The sequence below is a fragment of the Phodopus roborovskii genome, unplaced genomic scaffold (assembly GCF_943737965.1).
Source record: "Phodopus roborovskii unplaced genomic scaffold, PHOROB, whole genome shotgun sequence".
Classification (NCBI taxonomy): Eukaryota; Metazoa; Chordata; class Mammalia; order Rodentia; family Cricetidae; genus Phodopus; species Phodopus roborovskii.
Window position 1 is genome coordinate 4,295,977 of NW_026126516.1, and position 27,656 is coordinate 4,323,632.

At 48.3% G+C, this 27,656-nt stretch overlaps 3 protein-coding genes and 1 pseudogene across 3 annotated transcripts; 3 read left to right on the forward strand and 1 right to left on the reverse strand.

The window, feature by feature from the left end:
- Positions 1-1,939: 1,939 nt before the first annotated feature.
- Positions 1,940-3,162, forward strand: LOC127231102 (interferon alpha-inducible protein 27-like protein 2A). Its single transcript, XM_051196530.1, is given in 4 exon segments — positions 1,940-1,993; positions 2,116-2,145; positions 2,323-2,484; positions 2,947-3,162. Coding segments are annotated over 4 exon segments (393 nt in total). The 5' UTR covers positions 1,940-1,986; the 3' UTR covers positions 3,141-3,162.
- A 5,597-nt stretch (positions 3,163-8,759) lies between these two features.
- Positions 8,760-14,510, forward strand: LOC127231099 (interferon alpha-inducible protein 27-like protein 2). Its single transcript, XM_051196528.1, has 5 exons — positions 8,760-8,949; positions 9,695-9,826; positions 12,618-12,647; positions 13,528-13,689; positions 14,105-14,510. The coding sequence occupies exons 1-5, from the start codon at positions 8,832-8,834 to the stop codon at positions 14,308-14,310; spliced, it is 648 nt and encodes a 215-aa protein (XP_051052485.1). The 5' UTR covers positions 8,760-8,831; the 3' UTR covers positions 14,311-14,510.
- A 1,616-nt stretch (positions 14,511-16,126) lies between these two features.
- On the forward strand, positions 16,127-19,170 carry LOC127231017 (interferon alpha-inducible protein 27-like protein 2A; annotated as a pseudogene).
- A 2,367-nt stretch (positions 19,171-21,537) lies between these two features.
- Positions 21,538-27,092, reverse strand: LOC127231101 (interferon alpha-inducible protein 27, mitochondrial-like). Its single transcript, XM_051196529.1, is given in 6 exon segments — positions 21,538-21,771; positions 22,169-22,217; positions 22,219-22,331; positions 23,213-23,242; positions 26,032-26,163; positions 26,909-27,092. Coding segments are annotated over 6 exon segments (525 nt in total). The 5' UTR covers positions 27,027-27,092; the 3' UTR covers positions 21,538-21,688.
- Between the last annotated feature and the right edge of the window lie 564 nt (positions 27,093-27,656).

Genomic DNA, 27,656 nt, shown 5'->3' on the forward strand with positions numbered 1-27,656 from the left:
CAGCATCCTAAAAGTCTGTCCTCCAACAGTTCTTACAGGTATTAGATCTCATACCCAGGACAAAAGGCTGTTTTACCAAAGCAGACCTGGCAGCCAGGCTCTCCCAGGCTCTCTCAGCTGCTACCCATTAATGGCTATGGACTAGCATACCCTACCCTCTACCTGGAATTCTCCAGCCCAGGGGCTGGGCTGCCCTTCCCCCAGTGGCTCTTCCCTGTATAATCCAGACATTTTGGTTACCCACCATTTCATACCTTTGACCTCCTGGCTGTGATACCTGGACCCCCCCATTCTTCCCCCCACCTCCATCCCCACCCCCATCCTCTTCCTACAGGGACCAGCTCAGTCTGCTCATGTCCACTCTGGACTCTTCCAGATATCCATACCTCTGACTATGTTCACACCCATGTCTGTAACAAACTTCTCTTCCAGCATGCCTAGAAGCAGTCATGTCCTTTGTTGTTCCCACCAAGAGACCCCCAAAGCTTTGAGGAGCCAGACGCCCAAATACAAACACAAGAAGGTGTTTGTTTACAAAAAAAACCAGCTAGCTGGGGCTTCACTCTGTTGGAGAACGTAAGGTGTTTTTAAAGAGCAAAGAACAGGAAGGGGGTTGTGAGACCCCCTGATCTCACAAAGTTTCCGTGGTTACAGGGATTTCTTAGTGCACAAAGTTACAAAGTTTCCACAGAATATAATTGCAAGACAAAGGGTATTTAGCAAAGGAGCCTTAACTGTCCTCTGCTCAGGTGGGATTGATTAACACATCCTGGGGTCTGGGAGAGGTTATCTAGTTCCCTGTTCCTTTAAGGACATCCTTAGGGTCTGGGGGATTTACCACCTGCAGGTCTAGAAGCTACTTGGCTCCCTGTTTTCCAAAAGACAATGAGGTGGGGAGTGATGTTTACACAGTTGGTGATGAGCTCAGGCCCCCCTCTTTTTGTGGGAACTGCTCATGACTTCCTGTCGCATAGCCTAGAGTCCCTTCCTTAGTTGGGATCTTTTTATTTTTCTCATTACACCTTTCCTTTCCTTTTTAAGTTTTATGTTTTCCATTTACCCACCACTTTAATATTTTGTATTAGTAAAACACATGTATTACCATGCATCCCTGTCTTCAACATAGCACTAGGGAGGAAAAGACAGGTAGATCTCTGATTCAAAGCCAACCTAGTGAGTTGGTGGACAGCCAATATTACACAAAGAAACCCAGCCTCAAACAAACCAAAACAACAGGACACATTTGTGTTCTATATATAAAAGGCTAACTATGTATGTTTTACTATTAGCTTGACATGTGCACACGGATAGTGGCTTATTCGTCTTATTTTAACCTCTCCCAGCCCCCATGCCCCTCAAGGAGCACAAAGTTGATACCACTAGACACTGGGGAACTTGCATTTAAAGTTTGAGCCCAAACATCCATGGAATGTGGAGCAAGAATGTAAGATATAATAAGAAGAAAGACCCAAACATTGGACATCACGATTCTCAGACTGTGGCTGGCCATCTGCTCAGAGGAGCAAAATAGATCTCCAAAAATAATTACTTTGTGTCACTACACCTGTGCTACACAGACTCCTTCCACTTCCCACACCCCTGTAAAGCTACCCTGTGAAGAGGATAGAAAATGTGAAATGTAAAACACAGGTGTGTGTGTAAGAGAGAGGAGGGGGGGGGGCTGGGGAAGGAACAGCGGGGAGGAGAGGAAGAGGAGGGAGGGATGGAGGGGGAGAGGGGAGAGGGGAGGGGAGGGCACAGCGGGGAAGAGAGGGAGAGGAGAGTCACTCAGAGGATATGTAAATGAGTGTGTGTGTGGGGGGGGGACCAGAGAAGCTTCTTCCACCATTGCTTTCGAACATCCACCAGGAGGCTGACTGCTGACTCATTGCAAGGGGTGGGCCATACCCCTATTGGTTCACCATCTGCTTCCCAAGGCAGATGTAAGTCACTTCCTAAGGTTACCAGCTACAAAGACATCTCACCATGCTGGGTTAGTAACCCTCACCCTCAGTGGGCTGGGAACTGGGCTCTATGACACAAGCCTGGCAAGAACTGACTGACATCAGCTGACTCTAATCTTTTCTACCCACCCCTCTCTCCCTCTCTCCCCAGGAGAACTGGTCAGTGCTGCAGTAGGAGGAGGTAGGTTTCTTGTACCTGCTTTGGGGCGGGGGGGGGGGCTGTGGGAGGTTTGTGCTTTGCTGTGGGCTCAACCCCAGCTCTTGCCATCCACTTTACTCTGGAGCTGCCTGGGTGAAGATGAGGGCCAGAGTGGGTCTTCCCACCTGAGCCCACACCACACAACTTCTCTCCCCACAGCTCTGGTTGTGGTTGCGGCTCCCATAGCCCTGGGTGCTGTGGGCTTCACTGCTGCAGGTATTGCAGCAGGATCCACAGCAGCCAAGATGATGTCAGCAGCAGCACTCGCCAATGGGGGTGGAGTTGCAGCAGGAAGCCTGGTAGCCACACTGCAGTCAGTGGGTAAGTGTCAGTCCAGGCAAGATGACTGGAGACCAAGCTACACAAGGCTCCCTCCCTTCCTCTCCCTACAGTCTCACCTTTCATAGGACCCGGGTCTTCTGGTTCTATGGCTACTCTCTGGGTCAGTGTGAGAGAGGCTGGGGTGTGCAGGCAGGCAGAAGGGGTGCTGGATGGTGGAAGCAGGAAGGAGCCCTGCTCCAAGGTGCAGGCTGCCTGGGCTCTGAATCTTCCCTACCTGTGTGTCCTCCTGCAGTGTGTCCCCCTCTGTCCTGCTATGTAGAGGGGACATTGCTCTCTGGACAGCTCCCCCTCCTGTATCTCAGTATACCCAAATCTGTCTTCTCCTTCTGGTGCACTTTGAGTATCTCTGTCTAATGCAGAGCCCTAGGATTCAGACAAAAATGTAGCTGGGCATCTCTAAGCCTCAGGCCACTGAGTGTCACTGCACTGTCTCCTTCCCAGGGGCTGCTGGACTCTCTACATCATCCAACGTCATCCTGGGGTCTATTGGGGCAGCTGCTGGAGCCTTGCTTTGAACTTGGGAGATGACACCTCAAACAGGGAAACCCAAAGACCATAAGTACTACCCACGAGACCCTGTACCCCAAGATGATCCTCCAAATTCCTCACTGAAATCAGAGAAAGATGAGAAATAAAGGTTATATGTTAGGAAACCTATCTTTGCTTGTGGTGACTCTTTGAAGGGACTTGTGGACTAGGAGTTTCAAGTCTTCAGGTTTCCTAAGAGACTCGGGCAGGAGGTCAAAGGGAGGTGAGAGGTTGGACACAACAGTCTGTAGGAATGAGGCTTAAGGTGGTCCCTGCCTTAATGGACATGGTCTCTGAGACTTGGTGGCTTGGGGGGGCTTATGTAAATTATTTGTTCCTGATTAAAGTTGGGCTAACAGAGGTTCCTGACCTGGGTCAAAGGTGAGAGGGCCAAAAAATTGACCCCAGAGAGAGCTCTTGGTCCTTCTTTGTTCATGGTTCTGGATGTGCAGGGCTTTGACCAGAGTAGCACAGAGCTAACTCACTGTACCAGGGATGCATTGGACTAAACTACTGCCCTGATGCCTGGGGAGGAGATAGAATCAAACATGGTCACCAACTTACAATGTCTATAAACTTGCAAAGGAGGCTGAAATTCCTGCCTCATGTCCTGGGACCCTGACCACACTCATATACAAGATGTGTGATCATCGCCCTTGTGATGCAAAGTGCTGTGCTGCATAGACTCCACAAAGACATAGAAAAGGGCTTTGAGGCAGGAGGACTCTGGCATTAATGAAACAATTTTGTCACAGAACACTATTCACTGTGGTGACAGGTACCAGGATCTGATCTTACAAGAATACATGAAAAGATCAAGGAATATGGGGCATGGAAGGCATGGAGAAGTCTATCAGGGATCACACAGAGAGAGATAAGTGTGTGGGCATCTCTTGGGTCAGGTCTGATAGTTGGGAACCAGCAATCTGCTGACCCCGCCCCCTGATGATGGGCAGGATGCTCATGGCCATGTCTTCTACATCATGAATTGCCTGGCTGTTCAAGCTTTATCTGGCTGCCAGGGGACTCAATTACACATGCCCAAGTTTCCGTTTTAAAGCAAGTTCACCAAGAATGCCTCTCTCTCTCTCTCTCTCTCTCTCTCTCTCTCTCTCTCTCTTTCTTCCCTGCTTTCGGTGGCCACCAGCTACCGCCCTTAGTCTCCCCTCTCTCAATAAACTCCACGTGGTCGCTGAGTCACATGTCTGTGTTTCATAGGCAATAATTATAGCAAAAGAACAACACTGATGACTTGGACTGCATCAGCCACTTCCAGGCTCTGTTGGGTTGTTGTCTGGCAGCAGCCTGGCTGGATTGATGCTCAGGTTTTAGAAACAGGCATGGGGCTGTTCCAGGAGAAGTGCATGATAATGCATCATTCAGGCATTGTCTACTCACCTCTCTGGCGTCCCCCCTCAAAAGGGCCTCAACAGGGTATGTGGTGGTCTGAACAGTTCCCGCCCAAAGTCAATGTGTCAGCTTCTTTTGTTAGCATAGCTGTGGTGCCCTATGGACAGAAACAGGACTGAGTCTGACGGACAGATAGGCCACTGGCCTCTTGCAGGGTTCCAATACCTGAGCATAGACGCCTCCCCACTTTGAAATCGTTGACATAGACCTGGATGCCCTTGTGCCTTTCCTGGTGTCCCTGACTTCCCCTTGGGATCTCTTCTGTATGTCTCCCTGAGCACTGCAGCTACTGCTCAGGGCAATCTTTTGTTTTGCATTTTCCCCTGCACAATCATAGTTTCTGTTAACCGTTTGATCAATCTCCAGTAAGTGCCACCCATTCATACCCTCAAACCCTTCTAACATCAGGAGTTTCTTTCTACCACCTGGGCCTGACTGCATGACAAAACCCACATGGTTGCTGGCTGCTTTTCTGGTCCCTCTGGGTCTATGGGAGTGAAGCATGAGGTAGGCTCACACAAGCCCTTTGGGAAACCAGTAGGTGATTCCTGGGACTCTTATATTGCCTCCATCGCCTTAGACAGCTTGGAAATGTCTCTAACAGCTGCCTTCAATACATGACAAATGACCTGGCAAAACCTCTTCAAAGCCTCCTTATCTTGGGCAGTGTTGGAGTCCCAGTCAGGTCAGGCTGAGAGAAAACCCACTCTGACTGGACTACACTGTCTGGCAGTGATCCTCTGTCAGGCCCTGTCAGGCCCACTCCCATGACCCAGTCTGTCCCTGCCTTTAATGAAGAAGATGGTGTCCAGGAGCTGTTGACATTCATCCTGGGTCACTGGTAGGTATAAATAACTGTCTCTAGAAGACTAACAAGGGCCTGAAGTTGTTCAGAGAATAGTGGTTTTGAATCTTCTGATTATATACATCACTGCCTGGAAAGGCGATATGAATCAGGAATGGAGACAGGGGCAACCTTTGGTCTTGGACACTGGGAAGGGGATAACTCCCTTAGAGGGAGGATGAGGACTGCCTCTGGGAAATTCCTCCTTGAGCCTCCATAACTATGGCCACTCTGGTTGTGTGGAAGGAAGGGGGGACCCAAGGTAAAAGACAGGTGGAGGTTTGAACACCACCAGGTAAGCTGGTCAGGGACCCTCCCCCCCCCACCTCCCCTGCTAATACCCAGAAGGAAGGTAAAGCAGAGGCTGAGAACCTGGGCTGTGTCTTCCCTCCCTCTGTCCTCCTGCCATGACACTTACCCACTGACTGCAGAGTGGCCACCAAGCCACCAGCTGCAACTCCGCCCCCATTAGCAATAGCTGACAGGGACATCATCTTAGCTGCTAGAGATGAGGCAGCAATCCCTGTCCCAGTGAAGCCCACAGCACTCAGCACTGGGGGCACAGCAGCTACAGTCATGGCTGTGGGAAGAGGAGCTGAGTCAGGTGGCTTTGTGGAAAGGGACCCCACAATACTGGGTCTACCCTGGGGGGACCTGCTGGGGTCTGCAGAAGGAGAGAATGAGCAGGAAGACAGGGTTAGGTCTTTCCCTGTTGCAGACTATCCCCATTCTGGAGCTTTCCATGGGCACTCAACCCGTGAGCCAGTTATCATGGTACTAGAGATTGTCCCTCCAGCTTTGGCCATGGCTGCCGAAGCTGTTACCCTTGGGACAAGGAAAGCCATGGAGATGTTCCAAATAGGACCCACACCTGGAAAAGAAGTGGCTCTTTGATGATGAGGTTGGGGATCCAGAGCTGGAGTTTTATCAACCAATGTGAAAAACCTGAGGATCCAGAGTAGATAGAGCACCCCGTCAGAGTTGGTGGTAACAGTGGGCCTGTCTCAGCCTTGGGGTGAAAGATCCTTCACCTGTTAAACAGATGGGGAATCAGGAACCATTTCAGACTGCAAGTGATTTGCTCCATGGCTGAGGGCTCCATAGCACAGACATTAGGCACAAACCAGCGAGGTCCAGCTGCATACAAATGGCATGCTCTGACTACACTACTCTTAACACTTGCAACTTACTTTTCCTAATCTCTAGGCTACAAGGGCAGTCAGGACTTTGGGTACCTTCCTTCTAGGTACATAACTTTGAAGATAAGTGCCTTCATGAGAACAAAAGGAGGGTCAACAGCCACTGTACATGGCCTCCTCTGCATTCTGTTTATTTGTTCTTTTGTTTGTTTGTTTTTTTACAAGACTCAAAACACCTTTAATGTAACAAAAACAAAACACTTATAAAAATCTTGAACACATTTTAAAACATCAACTTTAGACAAAGTACACTGCTTTTAATAACACAACAAAGACAAAAAATACACCAACACTATCCAATGGCCTGACCCTACAAAATTGATGTCTGGATTCCGGTATGATGTTTTAAGACTTCATGTATTCACAAAAATGTGCCAAGTTATGGGTCTCTATGTCTTGCTCCTCTATAACTGAATGCTAACTTGTTCTCTCTGTCCATCTCCACAACATTTTCTAACTTCAGGTGACCCATGGGTCAGCTGTGGCCTGTCAGTTAAGCATGCAAGATAAAATAAACCTGTATCTAGCACTGAACAGAAATGTTTACTTTCAGGGCACACGGGTACAACCCATTGATTAGGGAGTTCACTGAGAGAAAGTGCTCCTGCTGGTGACAATTGATCTGGATTTATTACAACTGTGTTTCTTATCATTCACTTAAACAATGGTATGTGACCTTCAGATGTAATGCCTGAAAGATTGTACGGGTCTTTATAATCTGTGAAGAACAAAGAGAGCTAGCAGAATTCAACAAGAGAAAATAAAGAGTGAAATCATCAGGAAAGTGTGTGCTTTTTCCTTTTTCCCTAACAACCTGGACAGAAAAAAAAAATCTTAGTGTGACAACACTATGAACTCTGTTCCCTGCCCACTGCCCAGAAGCTGATTCTTCATGGGCTGTGTTACAAACCCATCTTGCCCATCTGTAGAGTTAAGCCTTTCCTGATAGAGGTCAGGGGACTTGCTGGGGCACCAGGACTCAATGGCAGTTATGACCTTGCATTGCTTTCTTGAGCTGCCCCTTAGAGCATGTTCTTTGATGAGGGGATGGGAGTCAGGGTTGTCTCCTGTTGTTATGGGAATGTGGCCTAATTGGTGGCTGGTGTCACTCTTGATGAACAATATCAGAAACTGTCTCAGACACCCTAAACACCAATTATGGTATAACTTTTCTTTTTTTACCATCTAAAACAGACCTAGTTGTATACCACACACCTTCTTCTAGTCATGTTGGACTCCTTTAGTTAAATTCCACTTAACATTTCCTAAACAAGATTACTAGGTAATCTTCATAGTGTCATTTTTGCTACTTCAAATTTCTACCACATCACTATCATGGCTGGGAGAAAAGAAAGAAAGAAGACAAAAACATAAACAAAACAAAAATAGACCTGCCAAAGAAATAATATGTTACAAAACACTGCAAACACAGACGTCCTCAGTGACATAATAGTAGGACATTCATTCCAACCTAAAAGATCTGGAGAGAGAAAGGAAATTGAAACCTATCTCATTAGCTGCCTTCCATCACAGCTTCTTCAGCCACAGTGGAATTTTCCAGACTGCACAGAGCAGGGAAAAGGAAACTGATCTCATTGGCTACCCTGGATATTTGGGTGTGTCTTCCACCAAAGTGGATTTTTCAGACTGGAAAGAGCAGGGAAATCGAAACCTAATCCATTGGCTACCTTGGATCACATGGTGTGTTTTCAACCACACTTTTTTTTTTTTTTTTTTTTTTTTTTTTTTTTGCGTGAAGAGAGCCAGAGAAAACGAAACTTATTTAATTGGCTGCCTTGAAACTCTAGGTATATCATCAAACAACATTGGATTTTCCACTTTGAAAGGAACTAAATTTTCCAGAAACGCATCGAGGATCCAGTGGAACGGTGGGTGGGAGGGGATGATTGAGGTTGATGGTGGTTGTCATTTGGGCATACTCAGGAAATCTGTAGTGGGTAAGGCCAGAGGCCACACAGCTCTTTCCTGAAACCCATAGCCTTGGTGGCATGGGCCTTAAAGTCTGAAAGGAGGCCAGTGTACAGTCCCTCTCACATACTCCTTTTGTTGTCACGGAGCCACCACAAGCTCCCAAGAAAATAACTTGTAGTGCCTGAAATGGTACCTGTTCCCCCATCTGCTTAACTGTTGCAGGATATTGCACCCGAAAACTTGCACCAAGCCCACCTTTAACCACAAATTCTGGCCAGGAGCTCTATCCACCCAGGAGCCTTAGGAGTTTTAGGTTGGTTGATGGAAATCCAGCCCTGGGGCCCCAAACTCCTCAACAAAACTCCACTTCTTTTCACAGGTTTCAGTAATATTTGGAATCTCTGCTGAGCTCCATGGCGTTGTCTGGAACAGGCACACTGGTGGTTTCCCTTGTCTCTAAGATCACAGCTTCAGCAGCCATGGTCAAAGCTGGAGGGGCAGTCTCTGGCACAATTCTAGCTGGTTCACAGGGTGAGTGACAAAGAAAGAGTCAAGAATGGGGAGTGAGGAGATAGTGATGGAGAGGGCAACATTCTGACTTTAAAACTGCCTAGTGTCATACTTCCATGGTCCCCTCATCTCTGAAAAGCTTGAGGGAGGTAAGACCCCGGTGTGGTCGTGGGCTTTGAGTCTCTAAAACCACAGACCTACATGCTTCATAAGGCCCTCCTCTGAGACCTCAGTTCCTGGGCTCTTCACCTGGGTGATATATTCTTGGTGATGTATCCTGGGACTTAGTACAAGAATTCACTTTTTTTTTTTCTTTTGTTTTTGTTTCTCCTTCTGTATCTACAATCAGGGTGTCAATTTCAAGAAAGTTCACTTCTGTCCTCCAGTTTGTGTAGGACCCTCTCCATTCTTATTCCTTGATTCTCCTCCCCGATAGCCTCTCTTTCAACCCCATTTTCAGCCTTTGGTGTCACTGTGTGTATATGTATGTGTGTTTCTGCAGGCAGTTTTAATATTTGTATGGCTCTTAGTTCTCAAGGGCTAACACTGGTTCATTCCATGGTTTTTCTCACACTGTCCCCGGTGTCCTTACAAGAACCCAGCAGACCTGACTTCTAAATCCACACTCAACCTTCTGTGCAGCAACTGCTCCTTTCCTTTCTATTCCCAGGGCAGAGACACTGGGGGTTTCTCTAGACTCCACATCAGGCATTTCATGGGGGATTGGCTTCTGACTTCTTCCTCAACTGTGACCTTCTCTCACCAGGGCTCAACCTGTTAGCCCAGACTGCCCTGGGCTCTGGAGCATCTGTACTTGCATCTTCCTTGGGGGCACTCAAGGCTGGCACCATCCTGTCGGCCTGCCCTGCCTCTGTGTTAGCGGTTTGCCCCACTGCAGGTGAGTGGCCCTGCTTATCACACACTCCTCCTTGGGCCCCAATTCTTAGTGGAGAACTATGACAAGGCACAGCTTGCTTTGCTTTCTGTTTGTCAGAAACGCAGATGGTTAGGGAATCCAGAAGAGTAGATCATGTAAAATCAATACAATTTTATTGAGTAGAATTTTATTGCATGCATTCATGCCTTAATTGGGAGTCTATTGCTTTGGTAAGTTCCTTGACTTGTTCTAATGGCCTGGGAAGAAGGTAACATGGTCTCCCTTTCATTTTGGAGACAGGACTCACTCTATACCTCAGGCCAACTCAAGAGGTGCTATGTTTGTAACCCAGGAGGATTGCCATTTAAGCTTGTGACAATTTCCCTGCCAGATGCCTGAGTGCTGAAATTATTGGAACAAGGCACAATGTCTGTCAATATTATGCCTCTGTGACCTGAAAGGACCATTGTTCCAAGGCCCTGGGCGGGAGGAATTGTAGGGCTTTTCCTTCTGCCAGGGACAGGAAATAGAAAGGAAATTCAGGGCTCTGGAAACAGTAGGGCTGTGGGGGTGATGGTGGGAGAGGCCCAGGCTGAAGATCTGACACTCCCAACAGGCTTGGCTACCCTGTCGCCATCAGTTGAGCTTGCATGCTAGCAAGCAGACAGATAGTACCCTTTGCTTTGCAGGAGGGTCTTCCTGTCTCATGGTCCGGGCAGCCTGACAACCACCTCCCCTGCTTACCAGTACAGGTGGGCAGTAAATGCCTTCCAGCCATCTTCTTGAGGCCCTGGGTCCACATCCCCTCCACTTAGAGACTCCCACAATGGCTCTCCTCCAGCCACTCAGCCTCTCCCTGTACAAGCCTGGCTTTTATTCTCCTGCCTTTATCCATAGGCCACTAGAGAGCTGGCTAAACGTTCTGGGTTACCTTTGACCCTCTGGCCCTACAAGCTTCAGAGTTTGGAATCCTGGCCACTGTGGCTGCAGGTGACCAGGATCCTGCATGCTGCCTGTGGACTGACAGTGTTGGGAGCAGAGTTCATATGTACCTAAATATGGCTCAGTATGGTTGCTCAGTGTCTAGAGTAATGAATTCTGTCCAGGGGAATCCAGGAAGGCTTCCTGGAGGAGTAAACAATGAAATGGTGCCTTACTTCATCCAAACATGTCTGTTTAGTAGTGTTCAGGCAGTCAGTGGTAGTCAATGCCTATAAGAGGCAGGCAGGTCTCTGTGTTCAAGGCCAGCCTGGTCTACAGAGTGCGGTACAGGAGAGCCAAGGCTACAAAGAGAAACCCTGTCAGGAAAAACCAAATAGAAAACAGGAAGATTCTGATAACATGTCTGCATCTCAGGTGCTTGACCTTAGTACAAGTACACCCTACAATGAGTGCCACTCTGTAATCTGGAGATGTCCTGCCTCCTGCAGGGCCAAAGGCTGAAGTGATTTGTTTTGATCTAATCAACAAAGTTTGCCTAAATATCAGGGTGCAAAGCTAGCTGCACAAGTTAGCAATAAAGGTCAGGCAACGCTGGTAAGCATCTTTAACGCCACCAGCCACACCGGAAATCAACAGAGGCCAGGGAGTGGTGGTGCACACCCTAAAAAACAGCACTCAGGAGACAGGGGCACACGGATCTCTGTTAGTTCAAGGCCACCCTGGGCTACATGAAATTGATTCAGTCTAAAAGAGAAACAGAACTCACTCGAGGGTGATCTCAGCAACTGGGATCCCATGCTTTTAATCCCCAAACTAGAGAGGAATATGAGGCCAGAGGAGACAGGAGCTCAAGGCAGGTGCAGGTTTGCTGGATTGCAGTAAAGTCTGAGGACATTGCAATGCAGTCTGGAGCAGTCTGAGGTTGAGTGGGTCACCCCTTCTGTCTGAGTGTTGGTGGAGGGGAGAACTCACTAGTGGCTGGCCATTCTGCTTCTCTGATCTTCATCTTTAGCTCCACTATCTGTCCCTGATTATTTATTATGAACACTAACTAGAGTTTGTGTTACAAAACAGGGTATCTGGTAACCCACGCTGGCAAACACTAACCCGGCTTCTGCTCTAATCAGTTAGTATCTGTGCTCTGAAGGGAAGAACCCACCATGGTAGCTTTTGTGGTTTGACTGAGAATGGAACCCAAAGGCTCACATGTTTGACTGGGGTCACTAGTTGGTAGAAGTGTTTAGGAAGATTAGGAGGAGTGTTCTTGTTGGAGGAAGTGCCTCACTGGTTTTTGGCTTTCAGGAGTCAAAAGCAGCACATGACCCCCTGCCTGTTGTCTGCTCTCTGTGGTAGTTGAGGCTTAGCCCTACATCACTCAAGCCAGGGCTCCTCATTAGAGCTCCAGTACTCTGTGCTCATTGAGAGAGTCTATCACGGGGTCCAGGGAGACCCACAAGAACAGTTGGTGGGTTTTTTTTTTTTTTCTGTTTTGTTTTGTTTTGTTTTGTTTGTTTTGTTTTCCATGGAATCCAGGAAAGCCACTCTCTTTCCAGCGTATATCCCCAGCCTTTTTTAGCTTCGTTTTGGTTTGTTTTCACTGAACCTCCCAGCTTTGGGCTGCAGAGAAAAGAAATGATGACTTCAGACTTCCTTCCCCTGTGCAGGCTCACAGAAAGCATGCAAATGCCAAAAAACAGAGCAAAGATCTCTGTGTTCTCCAGAGGTCAGCTGCCAGTCCCTGCTCAGGGCACACAGATGCACTTGGGTCCTCTCTCTCAGGGAAGGACAGACAGGGCTCATTCCTCCTTGTGAGCTGTGTGGGGGAGGGGACAGTGGCAATTTTCTCACAGGATGCTCTTTTCCATTCTAGCCAAGGCTGCTGTTGCTGTGCTTGGGGGAGGTAAGTGTCTTCAGGGAAGGGTGCCAGTCCACTCCTAGTCCTCCCTGGAAGCAGGGAGCCAGGAAGCCACCCATCTCGTCCAGATAGGTTTCCCCAGAGGTGGTGGGGCAAAGGTGAATATAGGATGATGGAAGTGTCTAGAAAGAAGGACCTGAAATAAGGAGGGAGTGTATGAAGCCACAGGCCACATCTCAAGTAGGTATGGACCACCTTGTGTGAGAATAGTCACCTTAGGCCTGGTGAATGCATGTAAACTCCTCTGAACTCCTAATTGCTTCTTTAAACAATGACCTTGTTGAGCTCATTTAGAGATTCCCATGTGTCTCTAGAACTGAGATAAGCAGAGTAGGAATGTTCTAGACAAGGTATGCACGCACCCTGAGCTTCATGGGTCTTGACATGCTCAGTGGAGACACACAATGCTCTGGGAGGCCTCCTCCAGCCCCAACAGTTGTGTCCCTGCATCTCCTTTGTCCCGGGCAAGATGTGACCCTCTATAACACTAACTTTGGGCCACTCTCTGATCCCAGCATTAGACTAGACAGACACTGAGGCCCCAACAGCACCTTTCCTGAAGGTCTTGCTGCCAATCAGAGCCAGCCCAGGACTCCATCTTCAGGAACAAACATGTATCTCTTCCTACTCTCCCTGGCTGCTAACTCCTGCCTGGCTCTCTGGTTCAGAGCCTGCCTCCAGCCTCACATTGTACCTTTGCCCTCTGGGCTCCTCCAAGGAAGCCTTTGAGGGAAGGGGGAAGGCCTTGACCCAGTCTTCCCTGTCATTCTCTCCTTCTGCAGACCCCAGCAGGTCCCCCAGGGTAGACCCAGTATTGTGGGGTCCCTTTCCACAAAGCCACCTGACTCAGCTCCTCTTCCCACAGCCATGACTGTAGCTGCTGTGCCCCCAGTGCTGAGTGCTGTGGGCTTCACTGGGACAGGGATTGCTGCCTCATCTCTAGCAGCTAAGATGATGTCCCTGTCAGCTATTGCTAATGGGGGCGGAGTTGCAGCTGGTGGCTTGGTGGCCACTCTGCAGTCAGTGGGTAAGTGTCATGGCAGGAGGACAGAGGGAGGGAAGACACAGCCCAGGTTCTCAGCCTCTGCTTTACCTTCCTTCTGGGTTTTAGCTGAGGAGGTGGAGGGGGGGGGGCCCTGACCAGCTTACCTGGGGTTCAAACCTCCACCTGGGGTCCAGTCTTCTTCCCTACAGAGGGGGGTGTTTTCCGGCTAGATTGATTTTCCCTGGAGTTCCTGAGTGGAACAGTTCCATGAATAAGTAACTCTGCTAGACACAGATCCTGGGGCCTTTTGAAATATTGTGGGATATTGCGGGATATTGTGCGGGATATTGTGAGACTTGTACATCGGGCCATCCTTAGTGACATTGCCAACTAGGACCATCTCTGAACCCATAGTTTCACCCATTGTTGCATTTATCATCCTTTGTTTCTCCTGCAGGAGCTGCCGGACTTTCCATGCCATCTCAAGTCCTCTTGGGGTCTGCAGGAACTGCCCTTGTGGCCAGTGTGATGGGCATCTCTGGTAGTTCCAACCCTTCTGTCCTCAGAGAAGAGGACAGGGAAGCAGAGATGATACCTCCCAGCTTGTTTAACTCAGATTGTGAGAAGTTACCTCCAGGAGACGATCTGTCCTCCTGGGCTTAGGAGATTCTGCCATTGTAGCTAGTGTGGTGGGCATCAACAAATCCTCCAGCCCTTCTTTCCTCTGAGAAGAGGGCATGGATCCAGGACCATCACTTCCCTGGTTTTCCAAGGAAGATGAGGATCTGTTAAACCCAGGGGCCAATCAGGCAACAACAAATGTCAAATTGGAAATAAGAAATAAAACCAATTGTTGCAACCCTTATCATCCCCTTGAAATCATGTGTGACTTTTCATGGTAAAGGCTGAGCAGTGACTTGACCTCCTTCGTATCTGAGCTTTGGTGGGTTAGGCTGACCTCTTTCTCCAGACATCTTGTTACAGAGACACATGATATAGGTGAGTTCTCTTGTGAAATGAGTCTATCTGTGAAGACTGAAACTGCATGAACACTTTGGTGGCCCTTGCCTTTAATCCCAGCTCTCAGGAGGCAGAGGTAGGTGGATCTCTGTGAATTCCAGGATAGCCTGATCTACACAGTGAGTTCCAGGATGGGCTCCAAAATTACACAGACAAACTCTGTATCAAAAAGCAAAAAAAAACAAACAAACAAAAAACAACAACAACAACAACAACAAAAAAAAACCTGAAAGAAAAAAAAGAAAAAGGAAGGAAAGAAAATAGAAACTGCCCTTGCCCTATCCTCATCCTGTATCTCTGAGCAGCTCACCTCCTTTTGCCCTAGGAGGGGAGTTGACCTAAATGACCTCTCATATCCCAGCCAGGTGGGGGTTGGCTCAGTCATTCTGAGCAGTTGTAGCATGGCATCTGGTTTGAGCCACTCATGTCAAACCCACACTCCACCCTCCCCACTGTATAGCCAGTGATCACTCCTGGAAGCCTGAATTTAAACACTTGCCCCAGCTAGGTCACCAGAGAAACCCAAAGCCTCTGCCTATTCTGTCTGTCCTGCATTCCCACTAGAGTAAGCTGACTTCTCCCTTTGTGTGTCCAGCAGAGACCTTGCCACATTTGGGGAGGGAAATAGTTCACTGGTCTTATTTGTTTTCAGGAAGTGGTTGTCTCTTCTAACTTGCCCCACCCCTTACAAACACAGAGCATTTATAGCTATTGGAGCCCCAGGAGGAATTTCCCTGTGGCAGAGGCAGTCCTCATCCTCCCTCAAAGGGAGACAACTCCCTACCCTAGTGTCCAAGACCAAAGGTTGCCACAGTCTCCATTCATAATTCATATCTCCTTTTCAAGCAGTGATGTGTATAATTGAAAGATTTAAACCCACCATTCTCTGAAAAAATCTTCATTAGTCTCCTAGACAAAGTTATTTTTATACCTACCGGTGACCTGGGATGGCTACAAATACCTCCTGGAAATCCTCTTCTTGGCCAAATGGAGGAACAGACTGCTGCATGGGAGTGAAGAAACCACCCTTGGGCCTGACGGAGGATCACTGCCAGACAGGGTTTGAGGGTATGAATGGGTCGCACTTAGTGGAGATTGATCAAACGGTTAACAATAACTATGATTGTGCAGGGGGAAATGCAAAACAAAAGATTGCCCTGAGCAGTAGCTGCAGTGCTCAGGGAGACATACAGAAGAGATCCCAAGGGGAAGTCAGGGACACCAGGAAAGGCACAAGGGCATCCAGGTCTATGTCAACGATTTCAAAGTGGGGAGGCGTCTATGCTCAGGTATTGGAACCCTGCAAGAGGCCAGTGGCCTATCTGTCCATCAGACTTGGTGAATGGGAGATGTCATTCTGTAAATATGTTTCTCATCTTGGTTAATGAATAAAGCACTGTTGGCCAATAGGAAAGCAAGATAGGCAGGACTAGGAGAAAAGGAGGAGAGAGGAAGCAATATGGAAGAGATTCAAGATATAGGACCAAGGGAGAAGAATGTCGGACCCTCCGGTAAGATGAGACCATGTGGAAATGGATTAATAGAAATGGATTAATATTTAAGACAGAGCTAGCCAATAAGAAATGCTAGTAACCGGCCAACAGAATTATATCTAATACAGCGTCTCTGTGCTATTTGGGGCAGGCATTGCAGTGGAACTAGTCAGGTGGGAAAACATGTTCGTAACACTCAGTCCTGTTTCTGTCCATAGGGCACCACAGCTATGCTAACAAAAGAAGCTGATGCATTGACTTTGGGCAGCAACTGTTCAGATCACCACATACCCTGTTGAGGCCCTTTTGAGGGGGGACCCCAGAGAGGTGGGTAGACAATGCCTGAATGATGCATTATCATGCACTTCTCTAAGACATAAAGACCTATGTAAAATATTCTATATGTAACAAACTAAATGCCATATGACTAAGTTAACATTAAAGTGTTCCTCTTAGAAGACTTTAAAAAAAAATTCAAGTGATGATGTATGTTGTAGCTAGCAGGGACATTTTTTTTTTTAATTAGAAACAGAAAGAGTAAAATCTTGGTCGTTTTGCAAGTGTATTATAAGCTTTTCTGGGTAAGAATAAACAAACACCAAAATAACAACAAAGCTAACCCAGGTTGGGCATTGTGGCACACACCTATAGTCTCAGCATACACAAGGCTGATATGGGATGACCTTAAGTCTTGGGCGAGCTTGGGGTACATAGCAAGACTCTGCCTCAAAACAAAGAAAGCCACGGTAGCAAAACAGACCATGACAACTGGAAAATAAATTTGTACTACACATGTGATTGGAGTAAGGATATTTATGCATAATTAATACAGAAAATATTTCAGTTTTTAAATTTTTATGTGCATGTACATGTATGTAAGTGCCTCATGTGTGACAGTAAGTGAAGGGGACAAAAGTGGCTGCTCAGGCCCCTGAGGCAGGAGTTACAGGCAGTTGTGAATTCCTGCCCCAGGTGCTGGGAGCCCAGCTCAAGTCCTGTAGATGAGCAAGTGCTGTTCCACATGAACCATCTCTCTGTCTCCTTCTCTACCTAACCTAACATCTTTGTGACCATTAGACAAATCCTTTGGAACACACAAACGCCAGGCTCCCACCAAGCAAAAAGGGAGGAACACCATCATTTAGCACCTGAGGCCTAGCACCAGAGGCTCCCCCATCGGCTTTGAACTTCCCACTCATGTCTTCACTCACTCATGTATTTTTGAAGTGTGTGCTTGCGTGTGTGTGTGTGTGTGTGTGTGTGTGTGTGTGTGTGTGTTAAGGGTCAGTCAGGATAGATATTAATCTAAGGAAAAGCATCTACTCAGACATAAGCAGATGAGTGATCAACAGGTGCCTTCTTCCCTAAGGCCTTCAAACCTCCACCAGGACTCTGACCCATTGCAAGGGGTGGGTCATTTGCCTATTGGTTCACCAACAAGAGTCCTTCCTGCTCTCCTCAGATTTAAGTCACTTCCTAAGCTTACCTGCTGCCAACACATCTCATCATGAAGAAAAGTTAGTAGCCCTCAGCACCGGTGTGGTCTGGGAACTGGGCTCCCTGACACAAACTTACTGCCATCAGCCATCTCTAATCTCTTCTATCCACTCTTCTCTCCCCAGGAACAATGGTTGGTGCTGCAATAGGAGCAGGTAGGTTTCTTGTACCTGCTGGGGGGCTGTGGGAGCTTTGTGCTTTGCTGTGGGCTCAACCCCAGCTCTTGCCTTCCCTTTATTCTGGAGCTGCCTGGGTGAAGATGAGGGCCAAGACTGTGCTTCATCCCTGGATGAGCTTAAGGTTTCCTGCCTGGTTTCTCCTCCAGGCTTGTATATGATGAGCAGCAAGTAGAAAATTAATTGGAAAAATGGGAGGGACAGTTACTTAAACTGCAGTAGTTAATTAACCCCTCACAAGCTAGAAGCCCAGAGAAGGATGATGATTTCTTATTGTCACACACCTTGATAAGACCGTGGCTCTTTCAGATCCTCCACAGACCTCTTTACCTCCACTTGGCTCCCTGCCCTACCCCTGGGATTCCCTTCCCTGATGCTCAGAATAGAAAGATCCCTTCAAGCAGTCAAGGAATTCTTGAGTGGGTCTTCCCATGGAACCCACACCACACAACTCCTCTCCCCACAGCTGGGGCTGTGATTGCTGTTCCCCTTGCCCTGGGTGCTGTGGGCTTCACTGCTGCAGGTATTGCAGCAGGATCCACAGCAGCCAAGATGATGTCAGCAGCAGCACTCGCCAATGGGGGTGGAGTTGCAGCAGGAAGCCTGGTAGCCACACTGCAGTCAGTGGGTAAGTGTCAGTCCAGGCAAGATGACTGGAGACCAAGCTACACAAGGCTCCCTCCCTTCCTCTCCCTACAGTCTCACCTTTCATAGGACCCGGGTCTTCTGGTTCTATGGCTACTCTCTGGGTCAGTGTGAGAGAGGCTGGGGTGTGCAGGCAGGCAGAAGGGGTGCTGGATGGTGGAAGCAGGAAGGAGCCCTGCTCCAAGGTGCAGGCTGCCTGGGCTCTGAATCTTCCCTACCTTATGTGTCCTCCTGCAGTGTGTCCCCCTCTGTCCTGCTATGTAGAGGGGACATTGCTCTCTGGACAGCTCCCCCTCCTGTATCTCAGTTTACCCAAGTCTGTCTTCTCCTTCTGGTGCACTTTGAGTATCTCTGTCTAATGCAGAGCCCTAGGATTCAGACAAAAATGTAGCTGGGCATCTCTAAGCCTCAGGCCACTGAGTGTCACTGCACTGTCTCCTTCCCAGGGGCTGCTGGACTCTCTACATCATCCAACGTCATCCTGGGGTCTGTTGGGGCAGTGGTTGGGGCATCTGTTGAGGAAGCCGTGGAAGCTTTGCTTAAATTCATTAGACAAAAGTTGAACCAAACAAGGAACACCAGGAAATAGTATACCCCAAGATGAACCACCAAACCCTCATTGAAGTCAGAGAAAGATGAGAAATAAAGGTTATATGTTAGGAAACCTACCTTTGCTTGTGGTGACTCTTTGAAGGGACTTGTGGACTGGGAGTTTCAAGTCTTCAGGTTTCCTAAGAGGTCAAAGGTTGCACAGCTCACAGTCAGTAGGCAGAAGTCTTTAGGCGATCCCTGCCTCACTGGAGAAGGTCTGTATGGCAAGGTATTTTTTCCCCTCTGTCTTTATGGAGCTTATTTGTTCCTGATTAAAGGTTGCTGTCCTGGGGTAAAGGTGACCCCAGAGCTCTTTGTCCTTCTTCATCGATGGTTCTGGGTGTACAGGGCTGTGAGCAGCACAAACCTAACTCACTGTACCAGGGATGTACTGGTCCATAAACTTGGAAAGGAGGCTGAAATTCCTACCTTAAGTCCTGGGACCCTACCACACCTTCACCCAAGGGTGGTAGTCAGTGCCCATTTGATGTAAAATGCAAAGCTGACAGAGTCCACAACGACACACAAGTGTTAGAGAAAAGGGGGATCTGGAAGATTTCCTGAAGGAGGGACAAATCGATGGGACATGCAAAGTCTATCCCAGGAGCACACACAGAGATGTGGCTGTGCATGGACTTCTGCTAGATCAGGTCTGATGGGTTGGATTGCGTCACTCCCTTCCAGGCAATCAAGAAGAGCCTCTGTTGGGTTATTATCTGGAAGCAGTCTGGCTAGATTGATGGCTGAAGTTTTACAGAAACGGGTGGAGTTGGCCCAGATGTGACTGATGATGCATCATTGTCACATTGGCTACCTACCTTTCTGGAGTCCTCCTACAAAGGGGCCTCAACAGGGTATGTGGTGTTAGGAATGGTCCCTGGACCAAGTTCAATTTTTCAGCTTCTTATATTAGCATAGCTATAGTGGCCAACTAACAGAAACAGGATCAAGTCTGTTGGACAATTTGGACAGAGTCACAATTCGTCACTAGGATACTTCCCCCATTTGCAAATATTCACATTTTCCTCTAGGATCTCTTCTATATTGTCCCTGAGCAATGCAGATACTGCTGAAGTCAATCTTTGGTTTTGAGTTATTTTTCCCACATGGTCATAATTATGGTGAGCCTTGTGAGTGATCTCCCATAAATGGAACCAATTCATATGCACAAATCCTTCTAACTTCAGAAGGTACTTTCTATTATCTCAGGTTGAATGTTGTTAACTGCCTTTCTGGTCGCTCTGGGTCTATGGGAATGAAAATCAGGATCAGGTGAGGGTGAACACAAGTCCTTTGGGAACACAGTAGGTGATTCTTAGGACTCTTGTATTACCTCCATCACTTAGACAGCTTGGAAATGTTTTTAGCAGCTACCTTCAACACATGAAAAGTGACCTGGCAAAAACTCTTCAGAGCCTCCTTATCTTGGCCAGCGTTGGAGTCCAAGTCAAGTCAGGGTGAGAGAAAACCCGTTCTAACTGGAATACCCTGTCTGGCAGTGATCCTCTGTAGGCCCAAAGATGGTCTTTCCACTCCTGTGACCCAGTCTGTCCCTGCTTTGGCCATGAAGAGGGTGTCCAGGAGCTGTTGGCAATTTTCGCAGGTCACTTGTAGCTATGAAAAATTGTGTCTAGGACACTAATGAGGACCTGAAGCTTTTTAGAGAATGGTGAGTTTGAAACTTCTGATTGAACATATCAGTGCCTGGTAAGGAGATATGAATCAGGAATGGAGACAGGGGCAACCTTTGGTCTTGGACACTGGGAAGGGGATAACTCCCATAGAGGGAGGATGAGGACTGCCTCAGGCCTGAAGAAATTCTTCCTGAAGCCTCCATAATTATAGCCACTCTGGTTGTGTGGACAGGAGGGGGGGCCCAAGGTAGAAGAAATTATTGTTTTCTTAAACAAGGTGAGACCAGTGAACTATACCCTCTCCCCACCAGCATGGCCAGGATCTGTGATGGGCACATGAAGGGGAATTCAGTTTCCTCTAGTGGGGCTTCAGGATAGAGAATAGACAGAGGCTTTGGGTTTCTCTGGTGACCTAGCTGGGGTCAGTGTTTAAATTCAGGCCTCCAGGAGTGATCACTGGCTACACAGTGGGGAGGGTGGAGTGTGGGTTTGACATGAGTGGCTCAAACCAGATGCCATGCTACAACTGCTCAGAGGGACTGAGCCAACCCCCACCTGGCTGGGATATGAGAGGTCATTTAGGTCAACTCCCCCCCTCCCCCCCGAAGGAGCCACTGAGGAGGTGACCTTGGAAGAGTTATCAGAGCAAAGGGCAGCTTCTGTTTTCATTTTAGACTCATTCCACCTGAGCACACCTACACCATGTGTCTCTGTGACAAGATGTGGGAGAAGGAGCTGAGCCTACCCCACCCAAGCTGTGGAAGCTGAGGGGTGGAGACCTGATGAAACTTTACCACTAAAACGGCACACATGGTGTTAATTGAATGATATGGCTGGCGATACATTGTTTTTATTTCTTATTTCCAGTTAGACACTTGGCCTTGGCAGTTTGTTGCCTGGGATTAACTGATCCTTCTCTGGCTTAAAAAATGGCTGTAAGAAGGGGCTCTATGTCCATTCTTACAGCAGAGAAGGGCTGAGACTCTCAAATGCCCATCACACCAGCAATGAGAGTAGACCCAGCAGAGCCCAAGAGGAACTTTGATGACATGGACAGTCCAGCTGCTCCTGAAGAACAAAAACATGAACGAAATGAGATGGGGGGACACTATGGGTTCAGAGATGATCCTAGTTGCTAGAGTCACTCAGGATGGCCCGAGGTACAAGTCTCACAATATCCCCCAATATCCCACAATATTTCAAAAGGCCCCAGGATCTGTGTCTAGCAGAGTTACTTATTCATGGAACTGTTCCACTCAGGAACTCCAGGGAAAATCAATCTAGCCGGAAAACACCCCCCTCTGTAGGGAAGAAGACTGGACCCCAGGTGGAGGTTTGAACCCCAGGTAAGCTGGTCAGGCCCCCCCCTCCACCTCCTCAGCTAAAACCCAGAAGGAAGGTAAAGCAGAGGCTGAGAACCTGGGCTGTGTCTTCCCTCCCTCTGTCCTCCTGCCATGACACTTACCCACTGACTGCAGAGTGGCCACCAAGCCACCAGCTGCAACTCCGCCCCCCATTAGCAATAGCTGACAGGGACATCATCTTAGCTGCTAGAGATGAGGCAGCAATCCCTGTCCCAGTGAAGCCCACAGCACTCAGCACTGGGGGCACAGCAGCTACAGTCATGGCTGTGGGAAGAGGAGCTGAGTCAGGTGGCTTTGTGGAAAGGGACCCCACAATACTGGGTCTACCCTGGGGGGACCTGCTGGGGTCTGCAGAAGGAGAGAATGACAGGGAAGACTGGGTCAAGGCCTTCCCCCTTCCCTCAAAGGCTTCCTTGGAGGAGCCCAGAGGGCAAAGGTACAATGTGAGGCTGGAGGCAGGCTCTGAACCAGAGAGCCAGGCAGGAGTTAGCAGCCAGGGAGAGTAGGAAGAGATACATGTTTGTTCCTGAAGATGGAGTCCTGGGCTGGCTCTGATTGGCAGCAAGACCTTCAGGAAAGGTGCTGTTGGGGCCTCAGTGTCTGTCTAGTCTAATGCTGGGATCAGAGAGTGGCCCAAAGTTAGTGTTATAGAGGGTCACATCTTGCCCGGGACAAAGGAGATGCAGGGACACAACTGTTGGGGCTGGAGGAGGCCTCCCAGAGCACTGTGTGTCTCCACTGAGCATGTCAAGACCCATGAAGCTCAGGGTGCGTGCATACCTTGTCTAGAACATTCCTACTCTGCTTATCTCAGTTCTAGAGACACATGGGAATCTCTAAATGAGCTCAACAAGGTCATTGTTTAAAGAAGCAATTAGGAGTTCAGAGGCGTTTACATGCATTCACCAGGCCTAAGGTGACTATTCTCACACAAGGTGGTCCATACCTACTTGAGATGTGGCCTGTGGCTTCATACACTCCCTCCTTATTTCAGGTCCTTCTTTCTAGACACTTCCATCATCCTATATTCACCTTTGCCCCACCACCTCTGGGGAAACCTATCTGGACGAGATGGGTGGCTTCCTGGCTCCCTGCTTCCAGGGAGGACTAGGAGTGGACTGGCACCCTTCCCTGAAGACACTTACCTCCCCCAAGCACAGCAACAGCAGCCTTGGCTAGAATGGAAAAGAGCATCCTGTGAGAAGATTGCCACTGTCCCCTCCCCCACACAGCTCACAAGGAGGAATGAGCCCTGTCTGTCCTTCCCTGAGAGAGAGGACCCAAGTGCATCTGTGTGCCCTGAGCAGGGACTGGCAGCTGACCTCTGGAGAACACAGAGATCTTTGCTCTGTTTTTTGGCATTTGCATGCTTTCTGTGAGCCTGCACAGGGGAAGGAAGTCTGAAGTCATCATTTCTTTTCTCTGCAGCCCAAAGCTGGGAGGTTCAGTGAAAACAAACCAAAACGAAGCCAAAAAAGGCTGGGGATATACACTGGAAAGAGAGTGGCTTTCCTGGATTCCATGGAAAACAAAACAAACAAAACGTAACAGAAAAAAAAAAAAAAAAAAAAAAAAACCACCAACTCAACTCTTCTTGTGGGTCTCCCTGGACCCTGTGATAGACTCTCTCAATGAGCTCTGGAGCTCTAATGAGGAGCCTTGGCTTGAGTGATGTAGGGCTAAGCCTCAACTACCACAGAGAGCAGACAACAGGCAGGGGGTCATGTGCTGCTTTTGACTCCTGAAAGCCAAAAACCAGTGAGGCACTTCCTCCAACAAGAACACTCCTCCTAATCTTCCTAAACACTTCTACCAACTAGTGACCCGAGTCAAACATGTGAGCCTTTGGGTTCCATTCTCAGTCAAACCACAAAAGCTACCATGGTGGGTTCTTCCCTTCAGAGCACAGATACTAACTGATTAGAGCAGAAGCCGGGTTAGTGTTTGCCAGCGTGGGTTACCAGATACCCTGTTTTGTAACACAAACTCTAGTTAGTGTTCATAATAAATAATCAGGGACAGATAGTGGAGCTAAAGATGAAGATCAGAGAAGCAGAATGGCCAGCCACTAGTGAGTTCTCCCCTCCACCAACACTCAGACAGAAGGGGTGACCCACTCAACCTCAGACTGCTCCAGACTGCATTGCAATGTCCTCAGACTTTACTGCAATCCAGCAAACCTGCACCTGCCTTGAGCTCCTGTCTCCTCTGGCCTCATATTCCTCTCTAGTTTGGGGATTAAAAGCATGGGATCCCAGTTGCTGAGATCACCCTCGAGTGAGTTCTGTTTCTCTTTTAGACTGAATCAATTTCATGTAGCCCAGGGTGGCCTTGAACTAACAGAGATCCGTGTGCCCCTGTCTCCTGAGTGCTGTTTTTTAGGGTGTGCACCACCACTCCCTGGCCTCTGTTGATTTCCGGTGTGGCTGGTGGCGTTAAAGATGCTTACCAGCGTTGCCTGACCTTTATTGCTAACTTGTGCAGCTAGCTTTGCACCCTGATATTTAGGCAAACTTTATTGATTAGATCAAAACAAATCACTTCAGCCTTTGGCCCTGCAGGAGGCAGGACATCTCCAGATTACAGAGTGGCACTCATTGTAGGGTGTACTTGTACTAAGGTCAAGCACCTGAGATGCAGACATGTTATCAGAATCTTCCTGTTTTCTATTTGGTTTTTCCTGACAGGGTTTCTCTTTGTAGCCTTGGCTCTCCTGTAGCGCACTCTGTAGACCAGGCTGGCCTTGAACACAGAGACCTGCCTGCCTCTTATAGGCATTGACTACCACTGACTGCCTGAACACTACTAAACAGACATGTTTGGATGAAGTAAGGCACCATTTCATTGTTTACTCCTCCAAGAAGCCTTCCTGGATTTCCCTGGACAGAATTCATTACTCTAGACACTGAGCAACCATACTGAGCCATATTTAGGTACATATGAACTCTGCTCCCAACACTGTCAGTCCACAGGCAGCATGCAGGATCCTGGTCACCTGCAGCCACAGTGGCCAGGATTCCAAACTCTGAAGCTTGTAGGGCCAGAGGGTCAAAGATAACCCAGAAAGTTTAGCCAGCTCTCTAGTGGCCTATGGATAAAGGCAGGAGAATAAAAGCCAGGCTTGTACAGGGAGAGACTGAGTGGCTGGAGGAGAGCCATTGTGGGAGTCTCTAAGTGGAGGGGATGTGGACCCAGGGCCTCAAGAAGATGGCTGGAAGGCATTTACTGTCCACCTGTACTGGTAAGCAGGGGAGGTGGTTGTCAGGCTGCCCGGACCATGAGACAGGAAGACCCTCCTGCAAAGCAAAGGGTACTATCTGTCTGCTTGCTAGCATGCAAGCTCAACTGATGGCGACAGGGTAGCCAAGCCTGTTGGGAGTGTCAGATCTTCAGCCTGGGCCTCTCCCACCATCACCCCCACAGCCCTACTGTTTCCAGAGCCCTGAATTTCCTTTCTATTTCCTGTCCCTGGCAGAAGGAAAAGCCCTACAATTCCTCCCGCCCAGGGCCTTGGAACAATGGTCCTTTCAGGTCACAGAGGCATAATATTGACAGACATTGTGCCTTGTTCCAATAATTTCAGCACTCAGGCATCTGGCAGGGAAATTGTCACAAGCTTAAATGGCAATCCTCCTGGGTTACAAACATAGCACCTCTTGAGTTGGCCTGAGGTATAGAGTGAGTCCTGTCTCCAAAATGAAAGGGAGACCATGTTACCTTCTTCCCAGGCCATTAGAACAAGTCAAGGAACTTACCAAAGCAATAGACTCCCAATTAAGGCATGAATGCATGCAATAAAATTCTACTCAATAAAATTGTATTGATTTTACATGATCTACTCTTCTGGATTCCCTAACCATCTGCGTTTCTGACAAACAGAAAGCAAAGCAAGCTGTGCCTTGTCATAGTTCTCCACTAAGAATTGGGGCCCAAGGAGGAGTGTGTGATAAGCAGGGCCACTCACCTGCAGTGGGGCAAACCGCTAACACAGAGGCAGGGCAGGCCGACAGGATGGTGCCAGCCTTGAGTGCCCCCAAGGAAGATGCAAGTACAGATGCTCCAGAGCCCAGGGCAGTCTGGGCTAACAGGTTGAGCCCTGGTGAGAGAAGGTCACAGTTGAGGAAGAAGTCAGAAGCCAATCCCCCATGAAATGCCTGATGTGGAGTCTAGAGAAACCCCCAGTGTCTCTGCCCTGGGAATAGAAAGGAAAGGAGCAGTTGCTGCACAGAAGGTTGAGTGTGGATTTAGAAGTCAGGTCTGCTGGGTTCTTGTAAGGACACCGGGGACAGTGTGAGAAAAACCATGGAATGAACCAGTGTTAGCCCTTGAGAACTAAGAGCCATACAAATATTAAAACTGCCTGCAGAAACACACATACATATACACACAGTGACACCAAAGGCTGAAAATGGGGTTGAAAGAGAGGCTATCGGGGAGGAGAATCAAGGAATAAGAATGGAGAGGGTCCTACACAAACTGGAGGACAGAAGTGAACTTTCTTGAAATTGACACCCTGATTGTAGATACAGAAGGAGAAACAAAAACAAAAGAAAAAAAAAAAGTGAATTCTTGTACTAAGTCCCAGGATACATCACCAAGAATATATCACCCAGGTGAAGAGCCCAGGAACTGAGGTCTCAGAGGAGGGCCTTATGAAGCATGTAGGTCTGTGGTTTTAGAGACTCAAAGCCCACGACCACACCGGGGTCTTACCTCCCTCAAGCTTTTCAGAGATGAGGGGACCATGGAAGTATGACACTAGGCAGTTTTAAAGTCAGAATGTTGCCCTCTCCATCACTATCTCCTCACTCCCCATTCTTGACTCTTTCTTTGTCACTCACCCTGTGAACCAGCTAGAATTGTGCCAGAGACTGCCCCTCCAGCTTTGACCATGGCTGCTGAAGCTGTGATCTTAGAGACAAGGGAAACCACCAGTGTGCCTGTTCCAGACAACGCCATGGAGCTCAGCAGAGATTCCAAATATTACTGAAACCTGTGAAAAGAAGTGGAGTTTTGTTGAGGAGTTTGGGGCCCCAGGGCTGGATTTCCATCAACCAACCTAAAACTCCTAAGGCTCCTGGGTGGATAGAGCTCCTGGCCAGAATTTGTGGTTAACGGTGGGCTTGGTGCAAGTTTTCGGGTGCAATATCCTGCACCAGTTAAGCAGATGGGAGAACAGGCACCATTTCAGGCACTACAAGTTATTTTCTTTGGAGCTGATGGTGCCTCCGTGACAACAAAAGGAATGTCAGAGAGGGACTGTACACTGGCCTCCTTTCAGACTTTAAGGCCCATGCCACCAAGGCTATGGGCATCAGGAAAGACCTGTCTCTCCCTGGCCTTATCCAATATAGATTTACTAAATAAGCCGAAATATCACCCACTACCAACCACAACCACACACACTTCCATCCTCCCCTATCCTGGATGTGTTTCTGGATATTTTTATTTCATTCAGAGAGGAAAATACAATCTTATTTAATGACATACCTAGAGATGCGAGGGAGGTGATGGAATCAGTTTCGTTTTCCCCAGATCTCTCCAGGCCTGAAAAATCCACTTTGGTGGAAGACACACCCAGTGATTCAA

Bases quoted from the DNA above. Each gene is read 5' to 3' on its own strand.
- LOC127231099 (XM_051196528.1), top strand. From the start codon at position 8,832: ATGGCGTTGTCTGGAACAGGCACACTGGTGGTTTCCCTTGTCTCTAAG. The intron at 12,648-13,527 runs GTAAGTGTCTTC...CTCTTCCCACAG, and splicing joins TGTTGCTGTGCTTGGGGGAG to CCATGACTGTAGCTGCTGTG. The intron at 13,690-14,104 runs GTAAGTGTCATG...TTTCTCCTGCAG, and splicing joins GGCCACTCTGCAGTCAGTGG to GAGCTGCCGGACTTTCCATG.